Source organism: Emydura macquarii, unplaced genomic scaffold (assembly GCF_026122565.2).
Source record: "Emydura macquarii macquarii isolate MOO-44397 ecotype Brisbane River unplaced genomic scaffold, CSIRO-AGI_Emac_v2 contig_383, whole genome shotgun sequence".
NCBI classification, from domain to species: Eukaryota; Metazoa; Chordata; order Testudines; family Chelidae; genus Emydura; species Emydura macquarii.
The window spans coordinates 3,756,843-3,774,784 of NW_027130520.1; the positions used below are offsets into that span (position 1 = coordinate 3,756,843).

The 17,942-nt window shown below is 40.2% G+C and overlaps 1 protein-coding gene across 1 annotated transcript in view; it reads left to right on the forward strand.

Moving 5' to 3' along the window:
• Window positions 1–17,942, forward strand: part of PTDSS1 (phosphatidylserine synthase 1) — a 51,477-nt gene that overhangs the window by 25,859 nt on the left and 7,676 nt on the right. The window contains exons 6-12 of the mRNA XM_067536864.1: window positions 3,016–3,167; window positions 4,599–4,740; window positions 6,479–6,591; window positions 8,639–8,704; window positions 15,850–15,949; window positions 17,358–17,423; window positions 17,851–17,920. Of these exons, the coding sequence (XP_067392965.1) occupies window positions 3,016–3,167; window positions 4,599–4,740; window positions 6,479–6,591; window positions 8,639–8,704; window positions 15,850–15,949; window positions 17,358–17,423; window positions 17,851–17,920 (709 nt within the window). The remainder of the gene's footprint in view (window positions 1–3,015; window positions 3,168–4,598; window positions 4,741–6,478; window positions 6,592–8,638; window positions 8,705–15,849; window positions 15,950–17,357; window positions 17,424–17,850; window positions 17,921–17,942) is intronic.

Here is a 17,942-nt window from a genome sequence, read left to right on the forward strand (position 1 = left end):
TGACTCTCATTCTCAAGCCCTCTTTGTGCTTGATAACACATGTGCTTGCTGTCATTTAGGTTGAGTTGGCCAGTAGGGAGAGCAGTCTGTGCAGTAGCCTATTGTTAGATGTGTTGTGATGATTAAGTTGAATACTCGTTACCCCAAATAACCTCATTTTATCCAACTTTTATCTTATCTAACCTATAATTTAATTAGTAGAATGTTACCTACCTAAACTCCTGAGGCCATGTTTCTGTAAAAAAATTAATTCAGTTTTATAACACCTGAATGATCATGGTATGGAGTATGCCAGTTGCGAGGAAGCTGATGTTCTAGAAGCTACAATGGGAGAGACTTTCTGAAACTTGCTTTCAGTTATTGAGCAATTCAGACAAGGAAAGCTCTAGTTTTTACAAGCCAAAAAGATTTAGGACAAAATTTGGAGACTTGGATATCTAAATTTAGGTTCTTAAATCCATATTTAGGACACTCAACTTAGTGGCCTAATTTTTAAAGCAGCAGATCTTCTTGACTTCATTGGACTTTGAGGATGCTTGGGCCTTATGAAAATCAATCTACATGTTTTAGAAACTAAGTACGGATTTAAGAACCTTCAGTTTGAAAATATTGGCCCTAACATCTCCTTCTACTAATGTGTGCTGTTATTCTTAGGTATTCATGGGTTCTACTTTTTCCAGACCCCTCTTACAACTGTATTATTTAAAATTAAAAGTGAATTTCAATTCTCATGGGCATTAGATGGCACAGTGAGTTAATGCACTAGTCTTCACTTTTGGAGAGCAGGTTGAAATCCTGACTCAGCTCACAAATTAAAGTGACTCTTATCATCCCTAATGATCATTACAAAGCCACCATGCACAACTTGACATCATATGATCGGTATTCCCTGTTAGTGAAGGGCAGAGTATTGGAACAGACAATGTGTTTAGGGGAAAGCTTACCGTATAGGTAGGTTGTTGCCACTCAAATGGATTTTTAGTGTATTAAGTAATTCAGAAGAGTCATTAGAAACCCGCAGTAGTTATCAGGGAAGTTATTTAGGGATCTAGTTGTTGTGCCTCTCCTGTTAACATTGATGGATGTCAGCTGGCTAAATCCTCATACCAAAACTGGATGTTCACACATGCTGAATACTATCTTCTTAAAGTTGGGATTCAAATGTATCTTTGATTCTATGTGCTGAGCACCACCGATACTAAAATTGTTAGTATGCAAACATCTTTACTCTGTTTACACTCTGCCACTTCAGCTGTAATCTGAAGTGTGTTTGGGCAAATATACTGCAGTACATAAGACTATCAAATACTTAAGAGAGTTAAACACAATACGAGAAATGGATATAATGCCCATTTCACACTAGACTTATCCAAAAACTTTACAAAGTAAGATGATTGATTTTAAACCACTATTAAAGTATAAATCAGGTATTCAACTTTGGTTCTGGAGAAGAATTTAAAGTTATTTGTTTTCATATTAAAACTGGCCCACAGCTTTAGTGCAGGGAAAATAAAGTTGTTTAAACAGTTCTGTTTCTGCAGTTATCCTGGAGGGAAGGCATCACTATCAATATAGAGCACTGTAACTCCTTTAACAATGACCAGCATTCTTTCTTCCTCTGTCCATGAGGCACTCCTTGCCCCTCCCTCACACTACCTATAACATTTTTCTGCATGCTTCTGGCAATGAAAAGATGTTTTCAAGTGAAATTCTGGTAGCATACAGGAGATTACACAAGACAATTGCTTTTGCATTTGTGAGCGTTTAATAGAATAAAATATAGAATACTGTGAGGATTATCTGTTTTACTTCGCACCATCTTGAACATACCACAGGGACTGCTTAACATGCATCTTGTTTGATGAATTGTTAAATGTTACCCAATTTCAAGCCTTTGGGTAGGGGGAGAGAAGTTGTAATGGAGATCAAAATTTGTTTTCACTTAAGTGGAGCAGTCTATTTCTAGTCCTGAATGAGTCAGATTTGTGTTTTACTTAAAATGTTTCAGTCCCACCATTCTGCCTCTCTCACTCAATATGGTGTATTGAGAGTGATTGAAAGTCATTATTATCTTTTCTGCCCTCTGTGAAATAAGTTGCTGGTCTCAGTCTTCTTTATAATAGCACCATAAAAGCATTTTCTCAGTTGGCAGTTAGCAGAGAGGTAAGGGATTGAATGCACATGGAGAGTGAAATATCCTCTTTCTCCTAGGCCCCTCCAGGTCAAGGGTGAAGACTGTTTGATAGGTTAAAGCTTGCACTTCCGCTGTCTGAGCTGTATCTATCCATGAATAGAAAAATTGCATCTTATAGGTTGTCAGCCCTATAACCTTTTATAAGCAGTAAATTCCCCAAAAATGTCATTAACAAAAAAAATTAAGTTCCTGAAATGTGTTAAGTTAGAAGTCTTAAAAATGACACATTTCAACTTGCTTTATTATTGATGCTCATGATTAAGAAGTAAACACCATCTGCTGATTCCGTATTGTTGATTGTTCATAGAACAGACAGTTTAATACTAAATAACAAAGAAGGTTCCCTTTAAAATGTAGCAGATTTTAGACAAGCACAAAACCACCTTCCATTCCCTCAAAGAAATGCAGTTGTTCTGTATGCTCACTGCATTTTTGCCAGGGTCCTATGTTATAACATTGAATTATGTCTGAGGGGTCAAAACTCTGCACTTGATTCCTATAGATAATATAGCACCAGAGGGATAAGGTGAGAGTAAGAAAACCTCTGAAGCCTTGTAGGACCTGATCCAAAGTCCACTAGAGCAGTGATTCTCAACCAGGGGTACATGTACCTCCTGGAAGACCTGTGTACCTCATGGGGTACATCAGCTCATCTAGATATTAGCCTGGTTTTACAACAAGCTACATAAAAAGCACTAGCAAAGTCAGTACAAACTAAAATTTCATACAGACAATGCCTTGTTTATAACGCTCTACTATACACTGAAATGTATGAATTCTGTGTTGTTCCTCACCCATAATCTTTTTGCTGTATTCTGTAGCTGTTCTTCATGCATCTTCTGCCTAATTTTGCTGAATGCTGGTGGGATCAAGTGATTTTGGACATCCTGCTATGTAACGGGGGTGGCATCTGGTTGGGCATGGTAGTTTGTCGTTTCTTGGAGATGAGGACCTATCACTGGGCAAGTTTCAAGTAGGTCTATAGTAAAAGCCAATAACCTTTTATGTTTAAAATATTGCAGTGTAAAATTCTGAATTATTAGCTCCTTGGGAAATGTCTTTATGTATGCAAAATACATGTGCTATAGAAATAGAGTGTAATCCTTGTACATTTACAGTGCTATAAATATGATTAATAACATTAGGGCACCATCTTGTGTCAATACTTTTGTATGAATTGTGTTCCAGATTGTAATTGAATTTTTAAGAATAGAGTACAAAATAGCATAAGGAAATGATATTTGCATTTTTAATCTTTTTTAATTCATGACAGCAAATCATTGTTTGAAGAAAAAAGGAACCAAATACACAAATACATCTGAACTGTTTGTCTCATTAAATCCTTTGGGTTGAGACTGTTATGCTCTAGTGTGGTGACCCAATAATAATACTAACAATACCTAACAGATATATAAGACCAGGTTCTGATAAACTTGTGTTGTGTAATACCTTACTCCACAGGTGGTTCCGTTAATATCAGTGGACGCAATTGCAGAATAAGTTAGTAGGAGTTCCGTATTACTAAATTAGGGGTGGGCAAAATACGGCCCGCAGGCTGGATCCGGCCTGTCTAACATTTGCGTCTGGCCCACCATGACTCCTGGCAATTGAGGAAACTAATCTTCCTCCACACAGGTGCACAGCAAACGTCCTGTTTCCGGCCATGTGACCAGAAGCAGGAAGTTCGGGAAGCGACCAGCTGATAATCACTAAGTTGCCCTTGGCAACTAGAGCGTCGGGCAGCTTAGTTTCTTGGCTGGTGACTTTCCCGAACTTCAGTGACCAGAACCAGGAAGACTGACCCGTGACAACTTACCAAAATTCGTGAAGTGGTCCCTCTGTGAAAATTACTGCCCACCCCCTTTCTAAATAGTGAAATCTGACTGGTCTTTTAGGGAGTGGCGTTGATGATCTATAGAAGAGTATCTCTATCTGCACCTCCTTAATAAGGACAGTTAAGCTCTAAAATAAGGAGATAATGAGGTTTCTGTGGAACCTGCAGAACACCATTCCTCTTGATCTTTTTTCCTTCAGGGAAAAAAATAATGCTTTGAAACTCAAACTGAATAACTATACTTTGGATAGCACTGGGAATTTGATTTCAGTGTTTTCTAGTTTTTGCTCTTTTGCTACAGACTGAAGTCCTATATATAGCCCTGCTACAATAAGGCTATTTCTAATAATAGCTGTTTGACTCTTCACTGAAACATTCAATAAATTCTGCCTCTTAAACACAGCCTTCACTGTAACACACATACACACAACCCATGGCCTTCAAGTACAGATTTATGGGAAAGAGCACTGTATAGTGATTTGTTATAGAAAAAATAAAATGCAGTATCACTTCCTCTCTCCTTCCCCCAAATCTCTTCCTTGTCTTTAATGCAACCTTCTTTTCTTTCAGGGACATTCATACTACCACAGGGAAAATCAAAAGAGCTGTATTACAGTTCACTCCAGCAAGTTGGACCTATGTTCGCTGGTTTGACCCCAAGTCTTCATTTCAAAGAGTGGCTGGAATATACCTTTTCATGATCATCTGGCAGGTAAGAAATAACTTTTTTGAAATCAAAGCTAATATCAACTCAGTTTACTTACTGGCTGAGTTTGGTTAGAAGAATTACATTCTTATCTTAGTCTGTCAATTAAATGAACTGATACCACAAACTCATCTGGACACTGCTACTCATCTGGACTACAGTTTAGGAGTGAAATTACAGTATCTGAAAGAAGCAAGTGGCTGCAGATTGATGTACAAGGTGTGAGGTTACTGTACAGAATGGGTAATTATAAGAACTGAAGAAACGGATGGGTAGGTTGTTCCCAGCTGCAGGTGCATGCACAGGTGGGATATTCAGAATTCAGTCCCCAATTCACCAAGGTTCTTCAACACGTGCCTAACTAAGTGCGTATGACTTTAATGGGATTACTTGTGCTTAAAGTTAGGCATTTGCGGAAATACCTTAAATTGTTTGTCATGGTACTCAGGGATATGCTCTCTGCTTTAGGAATCTAATCCCATTGCCCTTAATCTGTGCCCAGTCAGGCAAAATTTAATACAAGTGGCGATTTTGCTTAAGAGAAGCCCATAATAGCCCTTAATGACATAGCCCTTAGTAATGGCCCTGTTTTCTGGGCACTTATGTGCTACTGCTACCTGCCTCTCATTCAGTGGTGCAGTCTGTAATCTGCCTGAGTTAGCAAGCACTGCCTCATGCAACTCTGTTAAACTGGTATAGTTGCCCTGAAAGCTTGGGAATTACTGGTTGAAATTAAACTATTCTTGGTCAGAAGGAGATACAGCAAGAAAGCATTGCATTACTGAGCTATTGCAAACTACTTACAGTCATTGGTGGCTGGCTCCAGTCATATTGCTGCCGCCAAAGGCTTTTACTTCAATGCAAAAAAGAAGGGAACAAATGCCGTGAATGTAAAAGGGGGTAGAAGGAAGCCTAGGTTTTATGGGAAAAGAATAATTTCTGCAATGTCCACAAAGATGTTTGAATATAATTATTCTAGCATTTTAGAAAATTCACCCCCAAGATAGCATGCAATTCACTTGCAAGTTTCTTAATTCACTTCCTTTCTGAGAGATGCATCTTGTTTTGTTGTGGGTCCCAGTGGGACAACAATCCGACAATCCTTACTTTGGTACAATACAGTGTAGGGGACACTATCTAAAATAACAAATGATCACACAGAGTAGTCATATCCTCACTTCATTTTTCACTGATGAGAATTCTTAAGGGATTAAAAAGTTCAATAAGGTTAAAGAGGAGTAGTACCTGTTTCAAGGGAGCACCTCCAATACCAGATTTTCATGCACGACGTCAGCTATTTTTTTAAAAGTGATAGACTAGTTTCATCATTTGTGGTTTTGTTGAGGATGGAGGTAAGAGCATAAATATGCTGGTATGAACATGTTTGTGCATATTTCAGCCACTTGCCCTAAATTTACACTAACTTTAGATCTTTTTAAGTGATTTAGTTTGAAACACAACTTTTTAAACTAAACAGGTACAAATGGGGAACTTTTTGGTTTGTTGACTTGGTATGCAACTTTGCCTGTTCTGAAGAAGGTATTTTAGGAGCTTTTAGTTCTTAATTCAAGCAGCAGAGCTAGTGACTGAGCTGCAGTAAACCATAAATCATTCCTTCTTGTGCATTTTAATTATTGTATTAATTGTAACAACATTTTTCTGTCTCTGTCTCTGAGAAGAGTTACATGTGCATGTGTCTGTCGTATAAAATAGAACCTTATTAACTTGACTTTTTTATTTCCAGCTGACTGAGTTGAACACATTCTTTTTGAAACATATCTTTGTGTTCCAAGCAAGCCATCCTTTAAGCTGGGGTAGAATTCTCTTCATTGGAATTATCACGGCACCCACTGTCAGGTAACTTATTGTATTTTTTTCTAATTGTACCGTAGGTCTGACCCTTAGAGACACCATAAAATAGTGTGCAGACTTTATAAATATGTACGATATGTGAAAAAAATTTAAGTCTCCAAAAAGGGCAAACATATTATTTTTACATTACTAAGCATAAGACTAAGGATAAAATTAGCAGTCTGGGTGTATGCTACTTAATGGTGAGATTTGTGTGGAAATCTGCATTTGATAAGAATCCATCATTCTCTCTCTTGATTGCACAGCATTTGCCTATGTTGGGTGGTTTAGACCCAGATGCAGTCATCTGTAATTTCATGTAAGGTTCTTTTGTTGTGACAAGAGCCATATGATCATGACAGCATGCAGGTTAGGAAATTTACACCTGTGAATCTTTCCACGACACCTGCCTTTAGCTACCTATTTATACCCATGTACCACAATGTATTATAAGGAAAAGTGCTAGGTCCTTGTTTTAAATAATTAGTGGAGCTACAAAATATGAATTATGACCAGACTTGAGGACTAATCAATCCACAGTCACCTCACAAAATTATTCTATTAAATTTATTGAAGCAACCAGAATGTCTTGCACCAGGTTCTGTTTACATCCAAATTGAAAAGTCAAGATTCCATCAGCATATATTGTATTTGAGTTTGGCTGGTTGTTTTTTGGGTGGAGTTCTGGTAAATATATATATTAGTTTGTATGTGAAAATTGTTTGTGTAGGAACCATAACTTTTCAATATTGTGTGTTCTGTCTCTCTTAGGTACTTATATGGACCCCATTACCATAGTATCTGTGTGCCTAACGGTCATTAGTGTATTTATCCTCATAACACTCTTGTGAGTAGGGAAGTGCTATTATCCTCCTTTTACTGATGGGGAACAGAAACACAAAGAAACAAAGGGTATGTCTACACTGCAAAAAAAAAAAAAAAAAAAAAAAAAAAAAAAAAAAAGCCCATGGCAGCGAGTCTCAGAGCCCGGGTCAATTGACTTGGTCTTGTGGGGCTCGTGCTAGTGGGTTAAAAATAGCAGTGTAGACGTTCCCACTTGGGCTGGAGCATACTATACTTGACTTGTCCAAAGTCACACAGGAAGTCTGGGGCAAAGCAGGGAATTGAATCTAGGTCTCCAGAGTTGCAGCTTAACACCCCAAATCACTGGACCATCCTTCCCCGTTATCTTCCTCTGTTTAAATTCTCAACCCTGATGTTTCAGCAACATAAGACTTTTCCATTTCATTTCCTTTGTATTTGTGAAAGGATAGAAAGAAAATAATTTTGATATTGTGTTCCCCACTATGCTGGCAAATGGCATCTTCCCTAATTATCATATCACAGATATTGCTCTACCTTCCAGTCACATTAAATAGCTGTTAATGTGCTACCCTCAAAATACAAATACTGTCACAACTAGTATCCTTTGTTGGCAGTCTCTGCAGAAAACCCATGAATTGAATGGCTTGGAAACTGAATTATCCCCCACCCCTAGCAATGATCTCTCCAGGTCAGTGCTGATACAGGTTGGCAGATTATGAGAAACCTTGCATTATGCTGCTGCCTGTGCTGTGTGTGTTCTGTGAATGGAGGATAACAGTCACCAGGGCTGTCAGTATAGTCATGTAAACTATGTTCCATTCCCACTTAGACCAACATCCGAAAGGGAGCCTTCGTTTCCTTAGACTGTTTTTTCACCAAGACTGTCAAATGGCACCTCCCAGGATCTAAGTGCACACTCAGGAACTACAAAAACTTAAAATGAAAAATAACTTTAAACCTTAGAGCATAGATAATTTTTTTAATCACATTTGCTCTTCTAAGACTTTTTTAGCCTCTGGTTGATTTTTCCCCATGTGATGATTAGTCCTAGTAAAACTGAAGCCATCCAGTAGGCCTTCATCATGTTTTAACTTAATGCACGATGTAAGCCCAAATGCTCCACTTTTACTATAGAGAACAGAATGTTAATCATTCCTTAAAAGTATAAATGTATTTCAGAAGCTTTGGACTGCATTAAATAATTTTCATTTGTTGTTTCTCTTTCCAGGCAATACTACGCCTATCTCACAGACACACAGTGCAAAAGAGTAGGAACTCAGTGCTGGGTGTTCGGGTAAGTGTTCTCATCTGTTGGAAATTTTACAAACATGAGGTTATGTTCTGTTTTTGTTGTTTTTTAGGTGTTGGCAGTGTGCTCAGTGCGGTACTAGGGATGCTATGAAGCCAGTCCTTGTCCCAAATTGCTTTCAGTCTAAAAGACAGGCACAAAAAAGTTTCCTTAAGGGAAGCCCAAGAGGAGAACAAAATCTTAACTTGGGGGGGTGGAGACGGGGAGGGAGTGTTATAGGTGCTACCGGTTAAAGAAAGGAACAATGTGTGCTCTGTTATTGACATCGACTCTAGTACCAACTTCAACCCTAGTACCAGTGCTGGTACCAAATTTTAGCACAGCTTCAAGCTTTCAGCCTGCGTCGTCACCATGTATGGTACTGTCTGCAATGTTGATGCAGCACTGGATTTCTGACAGATCAGGGTATGTGGTAGCTCCAGCAGGTTTAGTCCCTCTGTTACATATAGACTATTTGGGGGATGACTCATTCTCAAGTTCAGGGTCAACTTCTTCCTCCTAGTCTCCTTACCGGGGCTGGCCTGGCAACTCAGCTAGACCTCCTATGGACAACTGACATCAATACCAAGTTTGATCAGGGGACGCAAGTGCTTGGGCTGGAACTTCCTGGTCTCTGGTACCATATTCCTTTCCACACTGGCCTCCTTGGAATCTGTGGAGTGTCCCACATTCTTCAAGATCCCAGTCAACTGCCCATTCTAAACAGAGATCACTGAATTCTCCAGTTGTTTCACCTCCCGCCTTATTTAGATGGGAGAGACAAACTGATATTGTTCCTACTGAATCTACAATACAGCAACAGGAGCAAGTTTTGCCTCAGAACGAGGTTCTTGCTCCACCACCTTCGTAATCTTCTTCACTGGCTGATTGTACTGTCTCAGACTCAGCTTCTCCTGTTCCGGAAGACTTTGTCTTGCCTAGATCTTTAAGGAGGATGGCTGCAGCCCTGGGAACTCAACCTGAATTTGTCCAAGAGAATGCCCATAAATTAATGGACATTCTGCAACCTTCAGCCTTGGGAAGGGTAGTCCTTCCTGTAAATGATGCTGTCTTGGAGCTTGCAAAATCCCTATGACACATGCCAACATCCTTGCCTCCTGCTCCCAAGTGAATCAACAAGCGATAATATGTCCCCATGCAAGGATTTGAGTTTCTACTTGCATCCACTTCCTGATTTGCTTGCAGTGACTGCCGCAATGAGAGAATGTGACAGGACAGATAGTGCATGCCTAAAGAAAAAGAGGCCAAGAGATTGGATTTAATGAGGGGAGAAGTTTATTCTATGTCTGCCTTACATATGCGTGTTGCTAATCAGCAGATGCTTTTATCTAAATATGACTTTGTAAATTGGGACACAATATGCAGATAAATTGCCTGAAGATGCCAAGGAAGAATTTAAGGCTTTTCTGGCAGAGAGCCAACTAGTGGCTAAGAAGTCACTGCAATCAGCATTCGATGTGGCAGACACCCCATCTAGGATTATGGCTTCAGCTGTAACAATGAGAAGAGCTTCTTGGCTACAGACTTGGCTATATCTTTGTTTTCTGAAAAGACTGATGAGACATTACATTCTTTTAAGGACTCCAGGGCCACTTTACGGTCCTTTGGGGTTTATACCCCAACAGTTAAAAGATGTTATGGGGATTAGCAACAATTCCACCAGTACTCCCAACAGTATTTCAGGCTGCTCGCTTGTCCTGCAAGATAACAGGACTTCTCCAAGAGGAGACAGAAGTTGCACAGGAGAGAGAACTTCAGCCAGCCGGCACTTTACCCATCAACTAGTAGCAAGCAGCCAATTTGACCGTCCCTTCAAAGGCAAGACACCAGTCATCAACTTCACAAATGGTGTGGAAATTACCTTGGGTAGGCTGTCCCTCTTCCGCCAAGCTTGAGGTTCAGTAACCTCAGACGGGTGGGTCCTGAGCACTGTGCAGTTGGGTTACGCCATCCAATTTCTATCCATTCCTCCTTCCTGTAGCTTGAATCACGACTGGTTTGCTGCTCGCAGTCTCCAAGGTGCCTATTCCCATTTGCTAGTTTTCCCAAGCCACAGGAAGTGTCTGAGATTCCTGGTTGGAGGTGAGCATTATCAGTATACATTTCTCCCCTTTTGCTTGTCATCAACCCCACGTGTCTTTACCAAATGCATGTCAGTGATGATACCTTATCTCAGGAGGAGGGGAGTTAATGTTTTCCCATACTTAGATGATTGGTTAGTGAGGGGCAGATCTGAAGAACCAGTCCTCAGTCACACTTTCAGTTCACACTGGATATCGTCAATTGACTAGGGTTGATTTTGAACAAAACAAAATCAGAACATTGTCAAAACAAAGTCAAAGGAAAATAAAAAATCAAGTTAATTGGGGCTCTACTAGACTCTGAGTTGTAGGGTTTATCTTCTGCATGAGCGATTCTAAGCAATTTGACACCAATGTCTGGACTTCCAATCTCAATCTTCAATCACGGTCCATGTGTATCTGAAGTTACTAGGCCATATGACTGCATGTTCTTATATAGTCCAGCATGCAAGATTGTGTCTTGTCCTCTTCAATCATTGTTGAAGCTGGTCTAACATCTGAATTGTCAGTCATTGGACATTCTTGTCTGAATGCCTTCAGCAATTCTGGACTCTATAAGGTGGTGGACAAAACAGATCAGTGCATGCCAGACTGCACCCTTTGCTTGTCCTCCACCAACCAGGATTGTAGTCACTGATGCCTACACAATAGGTTGAAGAGCTACTTTAGGAATAATGGAAAATTCAGGGTTTGTGGTTGGAACAGGAAGCATCCTTTCATATCAACATCCTGGATTCGCAAGCCATTTACGGTGTTGATCGTTTTGGGATCAGATCGGGGCACAGTGGTTCACATACTTACCAGCAATATCACCCCAATGTATTATGTGAACAGCAGGGAAGAGCCTGCTCCAACCAGCTTTGTAAGGAAGCAATAAAGTTTTGGCACTTTTGCATCAAGGAAGACATTCCCATAGCTGTACAGTTACCAAGGCCTCAGAACTGGCTGGCCGATCAACTCAGTAGATGTTTCTCCTGAAGTCATGAGTGGCCATGAACAACAGTGTGCTGAGGTCCGTTTTCAGAGAATGGGACATTCCGATGATCAACTTGTTTGCAACAAAAGACAACAAGAAATGCAGTCGATTTTGCTCTCGAATGGGTCTCAGTTCAGGCTCATTAACTCATTAATTGATGCCTTCCCTTTGAATTAGGGATCAACCCTAATGTGGGCCTTCTTCCTCTCCGCCCCCAATTCTTTAGGTAATTCTCAAACTGAAGTTGGATCATTGAATCATAGATGATTAGGGCAAGAAGGGACCTCAGGAGGTCATCTAGTCCAACCCCCTGCTCAAAGCAGGACCAATCCCAACTAAATCATCCCAGCCAAAGCTTTGTCAAGCCACACCTTAAAAACCTCTAAGGATAGAGATTCCTCCACCTCCCTAGGTAACCCATTCCAGTGCTTCACCACCCTCCTAGTGAAAAAGATTTTCCTAATATCAAACTAGAGTTCCCCCACTGTAACTTGAGACATTTGCTCCTTGTTCTGTCATCTGCTACCATTGAGAACAGCCTAGCTCCATTCTCCCTGGAATCTCCCTTCAGGTAGTTGAAGGCTGCTATCAAATCCCCCCTCACTCTTCTCTTCTGCAGACTGACTAAGCTCAGTTCCCTTAGCCTCTCCTCATAAGTCATGTGTTCCAGCCCCCTAATAATTTTTGTTGCCCCCTGTTGGACTCTCTCCTATTTGTCCACATCCTTTCTGTACTGGGGGGCCCAAAACTGGACACAATACTCCAGATGTGGCCTCACCAGTGCTGAATAGAGGGGAATAATCACTTCCCTCAATCTGCTGGCAATGGTCCTACTAATGCAACCCAATATGCCGTTAACCTTCTTGGCAATAAGGGCATGCTGTTGACTCTTATCCAGCTTCTTATCCACTGTAACCCCCTGGTCCTTTTCTGCAGAACTGCTGCCTAGTCAGTTGGTCCCCAGTCTGTAGTGGTGCATGGGATTCTTTCATCCTAAATGCAGAACTCTGCACTTGTCCTTGTTGAACCTCATCCAATTTCTTTTAGCCCACTCCTTCAATTTGTCTAGATCATTTTGCATCCTATCCCTATCATCCAGCATATCTACCACCACCCCCAGCTTAGTATCATCTGCAAACTTGCTGAGGGTGCAATCCACCCCATCATCTAGATCATTAATGAAGATGTTGATATACCCCTTACAGTAGTTGTGACGCCTGCTGGATTAGGGGGACCATTTATAATGTGATTTAACATCAATATGTCAAAATTACAAATAATTCATATGAGATAGGCCATGTCAGGTACCCTTAGAAAGGTTAAAATTTGCTAAATGTGGTGATATTGTTTATGTGTATGTGTCATATTGTGTTGGAAGTTATAGATATGTTCGATGTATCTGTATTTCAATTTCTCCTGTGTTTCTGGGCAACACCCCAGACAGGATGGCTGCAGCCCTAGTCTGCTTAATGGAAACTGATAGGTACAGTGGGCCCAGTGGGAGTAGCCAGGGATACACCTGATGAGTTACCAGGACTTACTCATGTGACCATGGACTCCATCTTATTCCTGTAAATTTCCACAAGCAGCATGGCAAAGGCCAAGGGACATAAAAGGCAGCTATACCAGCACCACCCACATCCATTTTGTCTTCAGTCTTCACCTACCTCTGGATCAACTACTTATCTACAACTTTAAAGACTAACAAATTTCTGCAGGCATAAGCTTTCATGGGCTGCATCCCACTTCGTCAGTTGCATTTCGTGGGTTGCAGCCCAAGAAAGCTTATGCCTGCAGAAATTTGTTAGTCTTTAAAGTGCTACAGGACTCTTGCTGTTTTTGCTGTATACAGACTAACATGAGCTACCTCTCTGGAACTTTTCATCTACCACTGAAGCTGTGAAGCAAAGGACTGAGACTCATCCAGGTACTGGATGTACAGCAGAGGGACTATACAAGCCTGCAAACTCCACAATTCTACTGGAAACCTGATATATATGAACTTTCCAATCATTTGTATGTATCTGATTGCTTTAATCATTTAACATTTCTCTTATAGTTTGTTTCTTTCCTTTTATAATAAACTTTTAGTTTTAGTTACTAAAGGATTGGCTGGCAGAGTGGTATTTTGGGTAAGATCCAAACTTATATTGATCTGGTAATGTGGCTGACCCTTTGGGGTCAGAAGAACCTTTTTGTTAAAGAGCATAGAGTTTTAAATAACTGGTCTTTTTACTGGACCTAGTGGCTGATTGGGAGCAAGAGACTGAAATGCAGTATAGGGGGCTGTGTTTATTTTTGTTTTAGCTTCTTGATAACCAGTGTGGGGAATCAGAAGCATTGTTTGTGGCTGGTTGGGAAGTCTGACTTCAGTGTCATCAACTAGTGATGAAAGAATCTGCTCTCCTTTTGCAGCCTGCCCTCACCTTGGCATTTTCAGGTGGTCTACCCTAGGCACAGACAGGTCACAGTAGTTTCTCAGCAAGTTCCCATGAGCTTTTAAAGATTTAATTATAAACTGACTAAAATAGATGTCTTTGATAATTAGTCACCTATTTTAAATTCACAGCCTTTGTGAAGAATATTTTTGTATAAGAATGGTACTTGAAAAAGTCTTTGTTCCTGCAGCCTTTTAAAAGTATGTTTCATTATGTCTGATACAGTCAGTACTTGATCCTTTGACTTATAACAAAGTACATGGGTTTATTGCTGTGCCTAAATTGGATTTGTATTTATAAATGTAAAATATTCAGTTTAGCTTGGATTAAACAATATTTTACATGTGTAAAGTGCTGCGAATTATACATGCAAATTATTATAAGAGTTCTCAAAAGAAAAATTGCACCCCAAGGTATAAAATTAAATATTGCATTGTTGTCCTACAGCTTTCATATTCACCTACATGGTATGTTCCAGTAAAGAACAAACAAAAAAAAATCACCTTTTCAAAGCTCTGTTTTCTGTCTTCAAATTTACTTTACCTCGTGCTGTCTTAGTGCCCCAATATTCTTTCACATTAGGGCCTAATCCATGAATTAGTCATGTATGCCAGTGATACTGTGCACCTGTTACTTAGCAAGTATGGAAGCTCTGTTTCCTGGGATGTCTAAATATGTCTGTTTTATCATAAATATAAGAGCCAATCTCTTCACATTTATAAAATTACGGTTGTTTCTCTGTATTTTCAAACTTACAGGACCAGCTCTTCATGTGTTATAAATGAGTACAGCTCTCTTGACTGCAGTGGAACTGCACTGATTTATTGAGGATCTGACCCATAATATTAAATGTCTTTCATGTGCGCACTTGCGTCCAAAATTCTGGACTCTCTCCTTCTGCCAGGAAGGCATATTCTCAGCTGTGTGTGGCTACTGCTCATGTACCAATGCATATTAGCTGTGAGGGAGGCTGGCTGGCTGAGTGACAGGCAGGTCTACCCCTTCTACTCCATCTCCCCTTCTCTTCCATATTACTGCTCGGAGGAGAATTTGAGGGAGGCACCAGAACCTTCACATGTCTATCAAACCTAACAACTGGAGCAGCACCCCTGGAACTCACCCAGAGTGAAAGGGTGGCTCAGGCAATTGGGGGAATGACTCCCCAGCTGAAACCATTCTGGGGCAGTAAAGTAGCTACCATCTATCATCTAATGGCTGTTTGGCCTACATGAAATGAGTTGGTGGTGTCAGTCCAGTATAGAGTAGACAGGTGTCCACATTACAGTTGCCTCGTTGTTGACTGTCTCAACAGAGAACCCATGGGTTGAATGGACATAGAAATGGAATGATCATCTTATCCCTCTATGTGAAGACTGAGACGCATTAGCAGAGAGTGTCGGGAAGCTTTCATTGCCATTGAACCTTTTGTGCCCATTCCATGGATAAGCAGAGAATTTCAGCCCTGAGGGCTGTCAGCCCAGCATTCTTCATGTATTCTGCACTAACACTGCTGAAAAAGAAGGTGTGCTCAGCAGAGATATGGCCAAAGCTACTGCTTATTTAGAGCTGACGGAGTCCAGACCCTTCACCTCATCAGTGTTTATAACCTCACCTTTTTTCTTTCTCTGCCCACAGGGTCATTGGTTTCCTTGAAGCTATTGTGTGCATAAAGTTTGGTCAAGAGCTCTTCTCCAAAACACAAATATTGTATGTTGTGTTTTGGTTTCTTTGTGTGGTAAGTGAGAATTCTCCTTCATGAAACACAATGCCTAGCAATGTCTTGACAGCCTTGAAATAATCTCACACACTAAAAGCTACCTTAAAGAATGTTGAATCTGACACGCATCTCACTCAAAGCATGAAACTTCACAGATTTGGCTGAAATTGACAGGATGATACCTCCTCATTACTTAGACATCATGGGGCATGTTATAAAAAGTGTAGGTGATAACCCTACCTGCTTCCTGCCACACAACCCCTCTGTGCAAAGGCAGATGCTTAAGGGAATCAGGGTGTGGGGAAAAGGGTGGTGAAGAGCTCTGCAGTGAGGAAGAGTCCAAGGCGGAGTAAATGTGAGATAATATAAAATTTATTTCTGAAAGGCTGGACTAATCTTTTATTCAGTCTGTGACATATAGAATATATCCATGCCATTAACACTTTAGAAGGTAGCTGTGAATCAGGCACCAGTTTTATTTTTTCCCTCTTTATAAGTGAAAATGTCAGTAACTGTGTGTGAGAGATCTCTCTGATGGTTCCTAAGTTTGCACTGAAACAGCCTCAAATGAATAGTAGTAATAAATAATGTATACTATTGCACAGTGAAGGTTAAAATCATTTTCAATAGTCACACTTGGTCATCCAGCAACTTTCTGTCTTTCTATATGGATCAGTGCAAGTGCAGCTTTAAATAACCATTTTGACATCAAATGTGTGCTTGCCTTGACTAACTTGTAATTCACAGGTATGATGGCAAACCTATATGTTTTTTGATACAACCTGTGTGAAATATGACATTTTTAATAGTGCTGTGGGCAGAATCTTGCTATAAAAACAGGTTACCCAAATAGGTTCGGAGTCCAGCTTACTCCATTCTCAGAGTTTGGTTTGATTTACAAAGGCCCCCCCGTTCAGCAAAGCACTTAAGCACATGTGTAATTCCTATTGATTTCAGTGGAACTGAAGCACATGTTTTTAAGAGTTTTGCTGAACTGGGGCCCATAGCAACTCAAAATGAAACACACGATCCAGCCCTAATTCTTCTTCCCAGTCCTGACTGCTCCTCATACAATACTGCAGAGGAAAAAATTACTATATTGAGGCCTCGATCATGCAAACCTTATGTACACGAGTAGTCTGTACATATACAAGAACTCCTGCTGAATTCATTAAACAAAAACTACGTAACCCAGTAAGTGTTGCAGATGTGGGCCCTTAAGACTCTTAAAATTATTGACGGTACTATGCATTTGTAAATACTTTTTTCTTTAAAAAACAAATTGGATTACTAATATTCTAAGAAACAAAGGGCCAAACTCTCTCAAATGGAGTAGCTGCATTGACTCAGTGTAATTAAACCAGTAGAGAGTTTGGCCCAAAGTTCTGTAAACAGTTTTTTATGTTGTTTTTTCCACCCCTTGTAGGCTTTTACGACTTTCCTGTGTTTATATGGAATGGTTTGGTATGCAGACCACTATGGCCGAGAAAAGGTACTTTGGTGGGAACTCAATTTTTATTTTAAACCGGAATTAAACTGCAAAACAGCCACGTGTATAAGTTCTTGTAAAGAGAACTCTGACACAGGAATCAAGGGCATGATCCAGAGTCCTTTGAAGTCAAGTGGAAAAACTTCCATTGAAGGCAGTAGACTTTGGAGCCAGCCCAAAGTGCATTGTAGTCTCCAAGGAGCACTGTAATCATAGCCATGTGAAATAGGGCTAGAACTTTATCGAACACTGGAATAATAAATAACTAATGTCACCACTGCCAGTAGAATATTAAAAATATTGAGGAGAGCTTTGTTAAAGGACAGACCACCTAGGAGCTTTAATGCTACAAGTCCTAACAGAAAATGTAGTGGAAAAGAGAAACATTGATTCAGCATCCCAATGACATGTGTCCCTCTTGTTTTTACAGACCTTGTCAGAAAGTGAGGACAGCCCATACAGCCCAGATGCCTCATGGCTTCATTCTAAATTCACTAAAGGTATTGCTGCTTTGCTCGTACA